Source organism: Sturnus vulgaris, chromosome 12, assembly GCF_052056855.1.
Source record: "Sturnus vulgaris isolate bStuVul1 chromosome 12, bStuVul1.hap1, whole genome shotgun sequence".
NCBI lineage: Eukaryota > Metazoa > Chordata > Aves > Passeriformes > Sturnidae > Sturnus > Sturnus vulgaris.
The window spans coordinates 1,378,608-1,391,236 of NC_142254.1; the positions used below are offsets into that span (position 1 = coordinate 1,378,608).

The 12,629-nt window shown below is 45.0% G+C and overlaps 1 protein-coding gene across 1 annotated transcript; it reads right to left on the minus strand.

Moving 5' to 3' along the window:
- Positions 1–1,041: 1,041 nt before the first annotated feature.
- On the minus strand, positions 1,042–12,623 carry TK2 (thymidine kinase 2). The gene is made up of 10 exons (XM_088171796.1): positions 12,506–12,623; positions 11,475–11,512; positions 10,654–10,728; positions 9,363–9,416; positions 7,510–7,599; positions 6,093–6,166; positions 3,502–3,590; positions 3,138–3,217; positions 1,835–1,915; positions 1,042–1,465 (listed from the first exon to the last, which is right to left on the minus strand). Exons 1-10 carry the CDS (start codon positions 12,606–12,608, stop codon positions 1,367–1,369), a joined length of 783 nt encoding a protein of 260 aa, XP_088027922.1. The 5' UTR covers positions 12,609–12,623; the 3' UTR covers positions 1,042–1,366.
- Between the last annotated feature and the right edge of the window lie 6 nt (positions 12,624–12,629).

Consider the following 12,629-nt stretch of genomic DNA (forward strand, 5'->3'; position numbering starts at 1 on the left):
CCTGAGTCCTGCCAAAGGCTCTGCACAGCCCTCAGTGTCACAGCTGACAGGAGGAATCATTTCCCTGGGGAGGGATACAGCTGTTCCCATGCTGAACACCATGTCTGCAACCTCTGAACCTTTTGTTTGGTGGCTACCACCCCAAGGGATCACGATTGAACGTTAATCTGACCATGGACATCAATATTCCAACAATCCGGCCTCGATGCTGAGATCTTTCTCTTGCCTTCCACACTTTGAGACATTTTTGTACTTGAATAGAAAAGAATCCAACGAGCTGCACCCCTCCTTTCTACTGCAATGCAATTGTTTGAAAACCACAGAATCACTGAGGTTGGAAAATACCTCGGAGGTCACCGAGCCCAGCCTGTAAGCAAGCACTCTGTGACCCAGCCCAGAGCCCTGAGTGCCACAGCCCATTCCCCCGGAGCTGCAGTGCAGGACCCGGCCCTTGACCCCTTGCACCTCGTGGCTTTGGCACATGCACCCAGCCCGGCCAGGGCCCTCACCCAATGGGTGTCACCCCAGTTAGCTGAGGGTAAACTCTGCCCTCCTCCACACCATCCATGAAGGTGTCCACAGGACTAGTCCCAGCATGGATCCCAGGGGAATCCCATTCCCAGCACCGGGCCTGGCCATCAGGCAGTTCCCATCCCAGCCAAGGATGGCCCTGGCCAAGCTGGGGCTGCAGCTTCTCCAGGAGCTCCCATGGGAGAGGGGCTCAAAGGCTCTGCTGAACTACAGGGAGACACATCCACAGCCTTTCCCTCACCCACCAGGAGGGGCACCTAGCCTTGCAAGATCAGGTGGGCCAGGCAGGACCTGCCCCTCCTGAGGCCAGACTGGCTGGGGCTGATGCCATGGTTATCCCGTGGTTATCCCATGTGCTCATACTCAGGATGATCTGCTGGGCACAGGCCAAACTGACAGCTCTGTAATAATCAAAGCTCCCTCATACACACACTGGCCCTTTGGTGGTGTTTCACCCCAGTTCACCCCAAAGAGGTTATTAAGAGAAACCTCAAGTATCTTCCCTCAGAGGAGCGTTGTAATAAACTGTTTATTTCAAATTACAAAAACAGGGCTGTCTTTGGGGAAAAAAAACAAGAAGAAATTAAAGTTACTTATAGGAAGCAGCAGTGAAGTAGGAAACGAGGGAAACAGCCATATTTTAGCTGAACAGAACTGACACAGTAAAGCTGATGGAAAACCTAAAAACACAAAGGGAATTGGCTCATATTCTCTTCCCGATTGGTATACAGCATTCTACAAAGCATAGTGCAAAAACAGTACCCATTATATTTAAATATTAAACACACCAAATCAGATTTCAGTAGATGATTTTTGATACAACAGTCACAGGCTTCTATAAATTATGTTGTCTGTCAGGCGGGTTCAGTATTTGGTCCCGGTTTTCTTCATACTTCTCTATCATTTTCTGCATGTCATGGTCAGCTCCAATAACCTTGGAAAGAAGAACACTGGAAATAACTGACACCATAAAACTTTTATTTTGAGCAGAACAGAACAGGACTACCAGTGCAGCCAAACTGGGATACTCCTAGGGACCTGCCCAAGCTGCTTTCTGCTGGGAATTTGGCATTCCCTGAAAAGCTACACAGCTGATCCTGCAAGCAATCCCAATGAACAGCCCCTGAAATTCCACTGCAGAGATGGCAGTGCTATACACTAACAGCTATCACGTTTGTCAGAGGTTGTCCTTCTCCAAAGGTTATCAGAAAAGCAGATTTATTTATTTTCACCACTACACAATGCTCCTATTATTTGGAAAGAACAACCCCCCACATGCTTAATTGGTTAAAATAATACTCACAAGTACTGGGCAGGAAACTTCAAACAGTGAACGTTTAATGAGCCACTCTTCATAGAGCTCATGAATAGCTTCTAAATATTCCTAGAAAAGAGGCACTGGAATAACACAAATGCCTAGGGATGACACGCACATTGCAATCTTTATCCATTTGGGAGATAGTTAAGAGACATATAAAAGCCTGCAACACATACCTTCCACTAACAAAAAATAAAAAGCATCAGAAGGTTTTTGAGAAAAATTAATTCCCAGTACAAAGTTTAACTCCAGGAAGACCTCAAAGACACAGCTTACAGGAGCACAGGGCTCTCAGCTCCTTTTAAGATCAAACAACCATGATTCTCTCCCACAGGTAAAACGTTTTACAGAGAAAAATATAACAAAGTAAGGACAAAAAGGGCAAGGCTGCAAAGAATATGTATGGGAGGCACTTTCTGTGTCAATACATTTCCCTAAAATTCCCAGTTCACTTTCTCATAACTCAATTTCCTCTAAAAGCTCTTCTGCCTCTCATCAACTGTTTTTTTTTTTCTTATGGAGACCACTTCACATTGCTCATTCATAACTGCTCCCCTCCTCTTCAGCAGAGCTGCAAAATAACATAAGGGCTCTTCAAATCCATTACAGAAGGATTTATTCTCAAGGCAAAATTTCACATGGCCCAAAATTTAGCTCTTTGCACAGATCTTCAGCTGACAATTGCTTCTCCTGAGCCACCCACCCAGAGCTGCAAAGGGAACGGCATTTCTGTCTGGTCAGGATTCCTTAGAAGCCTTGTGGCATGAAGGGCCATGCTTAAATTGGCACAGAAAGTCATTTTCCATCACCACAGTTTGTTCTAAAGCAGATTCCCAAGCTCACAATTTTCAAGGAGTTGTTTCTTTTCAGCCACAGCAGAGACACTTTTCATGCACAAACATCCTGGTGAGAGCAGACAACAAAGTGCCCCCAGAAATCTCAGCACCTGCAAGCCCAGGTATCCATGCTCCACCTGGGTCCTTTTGTGCCACTGAATGGTACAAAGGCAACTGACTTTTACATCCTAGGGAAGATTAGCAGGGGATTAATAGTGCACCTAAAGTCAGCTACAGTGCACTGATTGCTCCAGCAGAACTCCTGGGAGAGTCAGTGTGCATGACAGATCGTTTTTTAAAAAGAAATGAAAATTCAATATTCAGGGTTTAGTTTCCAGTGGAAACAGCTGCAGCACATCTTGGCAATATGTGGATACAATTTTAGTATTTAGATTGGAATCATTCTGTTTTCAAAGCTCCTTGTAAGCATATGTATCAGAGGAACTCCTTACCAGAGGAATGACTTTTTCCTCTTCCCTGCATCGTGTCTTTAGCCTCTCATAACAAACTTTAGGAGATGTCTGCAAATAAACTGCAGAAACAAAAAATTTAATACTTATGTTCAAGGATCAGCTTGAAAAGCAAAGAAGAAACTCACTTCACAAACTATAGAAGGGCAGGATCCTGGCTTGGCTACCACCAGTGGACCTCCCCTTTGGCACTACCATGAATCAACCCATGAACCTCCCACAAACCCAAGCTGTCTGATGGTGCTCACTTCCATACTGAATCATGGCCAAGAAACAAGAATTCTTTTTTCTCGCAGGAAGGAGAGCCACCCACAAACACAGCCCTCCAGACCCATGAAGATGTTACCTATCAAATCAACTGAAACATCAGTGTTGTTCTGGATCCAGTCAAACCATTCACTTAGGACAGCATAATCCACCTCTGGCATTTTCCCACTGCACAAACACAAGAGCAGCATGCAGACATCAACTCCAAACTCTCATTTTGCTTACCTGACCAGAATCCCTCCTCATTACTCCAGCATTTGTGAAAGGAAGCAAACATTATGCCCACCCAAACTGAAGGCCACAAAAACCATTATTTAAAAAATAGAAAGACCAGATCTTTTCCTTTTTTTCTTAAGTACTCAATGGTACTTATTGCTCAGGTTCTCTGTATCAGCATCAGTTCAAATCTGTCCCAGGGCAGGTCACCAGAAGGGCTGGATTTACTGAGCAGCACCAAAAATTCCTTACAGAAGCCACAGTAAAAGGCAGAAAAAATATAATGTCAGTGTGTCAATAAATTTACTCCCACTGTAAGAAATATTTGTGGAAAGAGTAGTGAAATATCCAATATGCTTAACTGGAACTCTGAACTCAGAGCACAGAATGTTGGAGACAAATGTCTCAAAGTTACCTCATCAACAATAATAAAGTATCAGAAAATTAGAGTAAGAGGGAGTTACTGAGGACATGTTAAGAATCACATACTATGTTTTTATAAGTGGATCAATTTTCACTTATTACCATATTCCTGATTGTCAAATATTACTAATTTCATAGTATCCTCTCTTCAAAACTGGTGACAGTAACACATATTCCATAGTCTTTCCTAAAGGCTTCTGCAATAGAAAATTTTTTTAAAAGGCGAAGTTGGGAGGCTCCTGTGCTCTCCAGCTGAATGGAGTTATGCCATTTTAAACAGGACTGAAGAAAAATATTCCACAGATTTCTAAACCAGTTCCCTGTCAACTTCTTTGATCACTTGTAAAACTGAGCAAAAGTAATAAAGATATTTCCCTAAGCATGGAAAAAAGTAAAATCCCTATCCCTGTTTGTACCCACCCCCTCTTGATCTGCCATCCAGAAATGGGCTAACACTGGTCACTGCTGCTCTTCTAACACATCAGTTCTGGGCATCAGGGACCTACATCAGCCAAACTCTGACTGTGCTACTCTTCTCCAGGAGAGATGGGAGAAGGTTGAAAGGAATTGGAAGTAAGAAAAGCTCCACTGCTCTTACCCTAAAAGACAGACACATCCAAGTGAATTCTGCATTGACCTGCCCTGCAGACAACACACCTTTGCTTTCCCTGGGTAACCCTGGGAGGACTCTGGCTCAAGATACATAAAGATCCAGGGAATATAAAAGGTACAAATGGTGTTTAAATTTCCTAAGTTTGCTGGCATTTGACTCCTATCAAGTCATGTATTTACTGCCTAAGTCCAACATGAACAGAGCAAGTTTTCTGTCACAACTAGTGATAGATTCAGAGGGACAGTGAACTGCAGTGCTCACCTACAGCACACCCTGCACACTCCTGTGCACACATTTAAAACTCACCCAACACAGCCTGATTGACTCATTTTTAATGTGTCACAAAATAGCTACTTCCATACATTCCTCAGTTATTCTTTGTTTTATTTATAATCCTTTTACACATCCCTTTCTTTTGGCACTATCAGCTGCCTTCTAGTTTACTGTAACAAAACAAAGCAAATGCCCTTTTCCCAACATTTAAAAAGTGCTGAAGCCACAAAACATCTTAGGTGCCCTTAAAATTGTTATTATTACATTAATTCACAAAGCTGACACAAACAGATTTAGCCTCATAGCAATTAAGTCTTTGGGGGAAAAGCACTTTGTCTACAATGAAAAAAGAAGTCAGGAACTAAAAATGAGGATATTGCAGGCTGCTTGCACTGTGTGGGATGAATAATGTGAGTTTCCCCCCACTTCCAAAGGCATTTCCGCGGCAGAGAGGTGCTCGTGCAGCACGGATGACACCTTGTGGCACAAACTGGGTTTGTCCTTCAAGGCCACTGAAAAACCCACTAAAACCCATCTGTCACATACAGACAGAAGGAGCATTCCAAACAAAGAAACAAACGCCTGATTGCTGCACTATTTCAGTTCGTTTGGGACGGGTGAGTTATACCTGGGGCAGGTAATAGGTGATTCTTCTTTCTTTACTCACAGCCTACCAAGGCTTGCAGTCCTATTGTGATCCTGGCAATCCTGATTCTGAGCAAGAGCACAGGACTTGAGTCCCTGCTTGCAAGAAATGCCAATCCTGGATGCCAGGCTAGATAACACTGCCCAGTTCTCTCCCTCCTATAGTCTTATTCTTTATATCCTTGTGGGTTTTTACCTGTCCAGCATGTGTTTGATTCAAGCAAGATTTGGGTATTCAGCTGGAGAGCAGATAACTTCAATAGAGGGTGTCTGAATAATACTGAGTGCTAAATATTCAGGAGCACTGCTGAAAAAGGTTTTTCAGAGTCCTACAGGAAGTGGGCAGCACACTCCATACCAAACACACTGCCCCTCCAACACAGAACTGGCAGATTTTACAGGCCCCTTAAATGCACATTACCAAAGAAAATATCATTTGATTACATATTTATTTAAAATAATTAATCCAAGAAAATAAAGTAGAAAACCACATCCCATACCTTCGATACAGGTTTTCCACAAAAATGTGTTTTGCACTGTGAATGGATCGCTCCATCATCCTTATGGGGGAAATCTGCAACACAAAACTTGACTCTGTACATTTTCATGCTTGTTTCTTTTCACGCTCATATGGCACATATGAAACACCATTTTCAGATCTTGTGAGAAACAAACTTACTGGAAGGGTGGGAGCCACAAAAAAACAAGGACTCCCGTTCTTACTCTCCTTTGTTATTCAGACACCAGTTCAAAGCAAAGTGCTCAGCATTCAGCTGAGCAGTGGAAGGTAACCCAGGGTACAAAAAAGCAGCAATTCACTTGGGGTCTGCAGGACAATGGGAGCTATTGCTCCCCAAACTGCTGCCCCATCCCATGCATTACTGGGTCACAGCACAGGGCTGACATCATACACATTCAAGAAAGGAAATAGGACTTTTAAAAGAAATAACTGCAGCTGACAGAGCCCTCAGCCAGCCCTGCATGTGTTCCACCAGCACTTCATGTTGAGCAGAGAGATCCTCTGACACTCTTGGGCCTGGCAGAACAAATTCTCACAGGTTTCTGCACATTAATGAAACAAAAATAGCACCAACAAGGTTCAAATAACAAAAAAGCTCAGAATGAAATACAGGGAAATCCTCAGGAATTCTTGAATGAACTTCTTCTCCAATGGAAGAGGATTTATATTGTCTTGGAAAAACACCTCTTCCAAAAACCTAATGATTATATATGCCACTTTCAGATTTGGCACCGTTAAAAGTTTGCCCTGACACAAACTCAGAAAACAGAACATAAGAACAATCAGTAACATATAAGCATGGCATCTAAGACCAGATCTTGTAATCAGGGAATGGAAGACAGCTAGAATGTAACAAAAGGTGTTTTAAGGAGAAAAGAATGAAGAAATTTTGATTAAAAGGTAGGATGTGAAATTTAAAAAAAAAAAAAAGAAAAAATTACAAGGAAAAGAAGGATGTAAACCACGTGAAAAAGCAATAGAAAATGGAAGTATTTTGCATAAACAGAAGAAGCAATGGCTAAATTTGTACTAGACAGCAGGAAGCAGTACTATGAATCCTAACATGAGATTACTTGGTGTTTGCCAAGGATTTGAAACAATGAAATTACAGACAAGTCACTGACATGAAATGAGGAAGAGATTTGTGCAAGCCTAGCTCTGGAGGGTGTGCCCAAACAGCAGGATCAGTTTGGGAAAGTTGTGAGCAGGCAGGAGGCAGAGGTTTTATCCCCAGAGCACACGCTGGGCATATCAATGTCTGCACCACAGCAATTCCTACTCACTGCAAGAACCAAGGATGAACACACACAGCATCTTAACTCTTGAATACAGGTTAAAAGGATTTAGCACTCATAACCACATCTAATTACTCTTAAAATTAAAAGAAGTTTCCTCACCATGGGCCTGGTGTGCTGCTCCAGCATGGTCAGCTGGACATAGGTCTGCAGAGTTATCCCCCACCTTGAAGCATCCTGGTACATTAAGCCCTGAGGTCAGAGATGGAAGCAGGACAGATGGACATTTGTCAGGACAAACAGCACAACAGGAAGTTGGGTATTTAGGAAGCTTTTGCTCTACAACAGCATTGCTCTAAGTGCACTAAAACAGCTGCCATCAGATTTGACAAGAATTAAGTGATCATTTGCCCTCCACAATGGAGATGAAGAATTATGGCCCTGTCTCTACAGACACTGAGTGGGAGGTTGGCTGAAGTCAGCAGGAATTAGTTACTCTGCACATGGAACAGTTGGAACCAAGTAATGACAAAAAACCTATCTACTACTCTATTTTTGTGCATTGACAGACTCTCAGTACACCCAGTGCATCCAGAAATCACACAGGGTTCTAAGTATGGTCTGGGCCTCATTAACACAGGCAGCTGTTCTTCCCAAAGGATCCTCACAGCAGCTCCCAGGTAGCTGTTCCACTTTCTGATTGCTGCAATTCCACACACACAAAGAACTTACAAGCAACAATCCATCCTGCATAGCAGAGAAAGGCTCTCACTCAAAATAAAATATCATTCAGTGTCTGTTGGCTGAGGTGACAAGTTTTAAGCCAGCAGCACAGCTTCAGCCCACAGGTCTGACCTTCTCCTTTTCTCCCTGCCAAGATCAGACTTTCCCAGGGCTCCAAGGTCGATCTGGTGTTGTGCAAGTGCCCCACCCCTTCACCAACAATCAGAAAGGCATCAGCAACTCCTAGGAGGGTCAACTGACTGTTCAGAGGGTCTGTGCTAACACTGATGGTATGTGACACATGGCAGGGCAAGCACGGTTTGGGGTGTGCCCACCCCGCAGGCTGCAGAGCCTGAGCACAGAGCCCTGCCTCAGGCACCTGGGGTTTGTGCAGGGGGGCTGAGCCCCGTGCACTGCTCTGACACCAGGGACTACCTCCACAGCCCAGCAAGGCTGGTGTGTGCAGCTCGGACCCAGGGACATCCCCGAGGGGAACAGTTCCAAAAAGCCTCGGCCACCCAAAAGGGAATAGAGGCCCTCAACACCTCACTGGGCTAAATTTTCCTTATCTGCAGCAGCCACAGGAGCAGAGATTTATACAGTGTTAAAGGGTTGGAATGGACCTTAAAGCCCACCCAGTGCCACCCCTGCCATGGCAGGGACACCTCCCACTGTCCCAGGCTGCTCCAACCCCAATGTACAACCTGGCCTTGGGCACTGCCAGGGATCCAGGGGCAGCCACAGCTGCTCTGGGCACCCTGTGCCAGGGCCTGCCCACCCTCACAGGGAAGTTTCCCTGGCTCCACAGGGGAGGTGCTCCAGGCCCCTCAGCACCTCCGTGGGCTCCTCTGGACTAACTCCAACAGTTCCATGTCCTTTTTATGTTGAGGGCACCAGAGCTGTTCACAGAACTCCAGTCAAACCACATTAACTGATGGGATCCATGGGATCCACCCCTCACCTCGAGTGACATCCTTCCCGTCTTTGAAACAGGCACAAGCACATTTAGAAACAACTGCCACACTCAGGGCTTACCCTCCTGGGAATTGCTTTAAGTCACAGCTCACTGGACATTCAGTCCTTGACAAAAACACATTTTATATGCAATGTTTCTATTACATGCATGTCTTAATCGCAGTAGAAGCTCTTTTGCTTCATGGAGCTTTAGTTTTTGCAGTGTGAGATTTGGATCACACCTTTTGCAGCATTTTCGCTGGCTGATAAAAAGTCATCACACATGTCCTGCTAAAAGAAAAATCACTTTAATTGCAGAAATAATTTCTGCCACTTACCAGGATATTATGACCTCGAACATTCCTCCACTTGCTCAAGGGTTCCTTCAAAACCTGGTTAAAAAGAATTACTCTATGTTAAACACATCTTAGATTCAAAATACTTAATGTGACCCTACAAGTGTATAGCTATTTTTAAGGAATACTTGTGCAGTAAATCAGAGTATTCAGGACTTGTATTGGAAAGCTCATCCTTAAAAAACAGCACTGAATTCTGTAACACAAAAGGTTATAATGCACACTGCTAAAAATAGAGAAATGTCAATATTCAATGTCTTCTTACCATTTTTAAACACTGATTAGATTAGCCCATTTCCTCACAAATTAATTTCTCAGAAAGTAACACTTACCAGCAAAGGAGGATGATCAGACTGCTACCACATTCGTGTTCATTTTATTTTTGTGTTCTAACAAAATGTATTCAAATATTTTAAAAAATGAATCAGAAAAGCTTCTACGCTGAATAGAAAAAATCACAAGAGACCCGTCTGGTTTGAACAGGGTCTAAATCTGCAACAATATTGTATAGCCAGGCCTAGGAGAATCTCATCCACCTGGGAACTTAAGCAGCTACTTAAAAATGCTGCACTGTATGCAAATTAAAGTCTGTTATCCTTTGGATTAACAATTAAGTACTTCATAAGGACAATTCTGTTAAATTTCCAAATAACATCTGGCAACCCAGCATTTCTAGGAGGACTAAAACTTATTACCAAATGTGTTGCCAGGTCTGCTGGGTGAAAGCATTAATATCTGTTTACAAAATCAATTGTTCACTAAAGTTTGACCTTGATTTTGTTTAAAATACAAGCCTGTCCTTCCCCTAACCTGGTTCTAAGCAAAATCAAATACCAGATCAGCTAAGAAATCTCCTGAAACAGTTCTAACAGATTCTCCTTCTTTAAAAAAAGCCACCTATTCACTGGGATCTCTGTTACATGGCATAGGCATTTATACATAATAGCTCTTTCCTTTGCTTTCACCAGACCCATCTAAGATTTCAGTGACATGAAATGACAAACAGGCAAGTCCAAACATGCCCATGCTCTTTGGGTTGCTGTTATTTTATAAAGGTACAAACTCTGATTCACAGGTTTTACTGGTATCTTGGCATCCAGTACATAGTACATTTCTCTGCTGCAATTTGACAATAAAAAGTTGGGGTGGTGCCCCAGCAAGCCCATGGCTCAGCCCCTGCTGCTCCTTCCTCATGCACCGAAGGACACGTTGGATCTAAGACAAGCAGCTGCTCAGTGAGGGAAATAAGGACAAAGAAATGTGCACCCAGTACCTCAATGTTGGTAGTTTGTGCAAAATAGTCCAGGCATGTTGTTTTCCCACTTGCAATGTTGCCCTCGATACAGATCTGGTGAAAAACAGAGCGACTTTGAGACCCACAGTGGGCAGAGCAGTGAACAGTGTGGTAGAAATGCACCCTGCCCATTCCAACATGCCAGCTCCCTATGCTGGGAAGAGATTATTTCATGGCAAGGCACTGGGGATCCGTTTGGATGTTGTCATTCTCGCAGACCACGACTTTTTCCCTCCCTGCTACTCCCACAGCCAGCCCCTGCCCTGCTTCAGGCTCCCCTTCCCCAGGGGTTCCAGAGGGTCACCTGCTGCTCCTCACTCTGCCACAACCCACCTCACAGACCTGACTCCCAACTTTAAATAAGTGCCAGCTGAAGTAATAATTTCAGCATCCATTATATAGATAACTTAAACCTTAAGAGAGATCACACTTTTATTTTCAGAAACCTAAACAACTAAAATAAACTAAGAGAATTCTTTTTCAACTGTCTTAAAATAACTTACAGCCCAGAGGGGTTATATAAGGCAATGGCAAGGCTACACATGCAACACTGAACCCAAACTGCCACCTGTCCTGACAGAAGCCCTCACAATTTTGCATAGATCTCTTACAATTTTATTAGTATTTTCAGAACTAGACCAGTGTAGCCTTGCACAGAGCATGACCCAGTGACAGACCCACCACTACACAATGACACAGCTAAGGCCTACAACTGCCAATACACATACACTCAAATCATAATGGAATTATAATGAAAGAGACTGCACCTTTTGTTTTCTGAACAAAATGCAAATACTTACAATTCTCTTTCTAGCATCTTTTTTTATCAGATGCTTATCTAGAATGGAAAAAAACAACAGTTAAAATCAAAGCAGTCTTCATAACTTAGTCATACCGAGCCTCTTAATGTGAGACCTTCCAGGACATTTTTAGGTTCCCTATAGCTTAATATGACTATTTTCTAAATTATCAACCTTCAAGTTTTAGGTAATTATTGGGTCGTGTAACAGACACATTGTGGCACTGACTGACACAAGATTTAGCTGCAGTTCTCTACTGTCCCTGATACTGCCAAGAGTCCAACGAGCGCTCACACTTTCAGATTCTTGCTATATCTGCTGCTCCTCAGTGGGTTTGCAAAGCGGAAAAATTAATTTTGGAAAGATCAGTTGGAGCAGCACCCACTAGCCTCACAGCCCGGCAGGGTAAGGGTGAGGATTATGGAGTAGCCCCAAAACAAGCACCTTACACTTCAAACCTGCGATAAAAAAAAACCCGTCCGAGCCCAAGCTGAGCTTACGAGACCCTTTACCCAGCCAGGCACGGCAGGAAGGCAGGGACGGGCTCGGCAGTGACACCCGGTTAGAGCTCCAGGGTCTGACCCCGCTCCCGGGTCTGACCCTGCTCCCCCGGAGCCACTCCCGGATCCGACCCCGCTCCCGCTCCCCCGGAGCCACTCCCGGGTCTGACCCCGCTCCCGTTCCTCCAAAGCCACTCCCGGGTCTGACCCCGCTCCCGTTCCCCCAAAGCCACTCCCGGGTCTGACCCTGCTCCCCCAAAGCCACTCCCGGATCCGACCCCGCTCCTGCTCCCCTGGAGCCGCTCGCAGATCTGACCCCACTCCAGTGTCGGATCCCGCTCCCGGGTCTGACCCCGCTCCAAGGTATGACCCCGCTCCTGCTCCCTCGGAGCCGCTCCCGGGTCTGCTCCCACTCCTGCTCCCCCGGAGCCGCTCCAGTGCATCCCGAAGGCTCGCAGAGAGCCGAAGCCGGGCCCAGGGGCGGCCCCAGGTCCATCCCGTCCCGCCCCCGCAGTTTTGCCCCGCACTTACGGCTGGCAGTGACAGCGGAGCGGGGCGGGCCCGCTGAGGGGCCCGGGCCGGTACTGCCTGCGCCCCGCCGGGCCCACGCCCAGGCCGCGCCCCGCCGCCACATAGCCCATCCCCGCTGCCGCCC

Coding starts and splice junctions, on each gene's coding strand:
- TK2 (XM_088171796.1), bottom strand. CDS start 12,608: ATGTGGCGGCGGGGCGCGGCCTGGGCGTGGGCCCGGCGGGGCGCAGGC. Junction 11,513..12,505: donor CTCCGCTGTCACTGCCAGCC/GTAAGTGCGGGG, acceptor TTTCCATTCTAG/ATAAGCATCTGATAAAAAAA. Junction 9,417..10,653: donor CACAAACTACCAACATTGAG/GTACTGGGTGCA, acceptor CTTTTTAACCAG/GTTTTGAAGGAACCCTTGAG.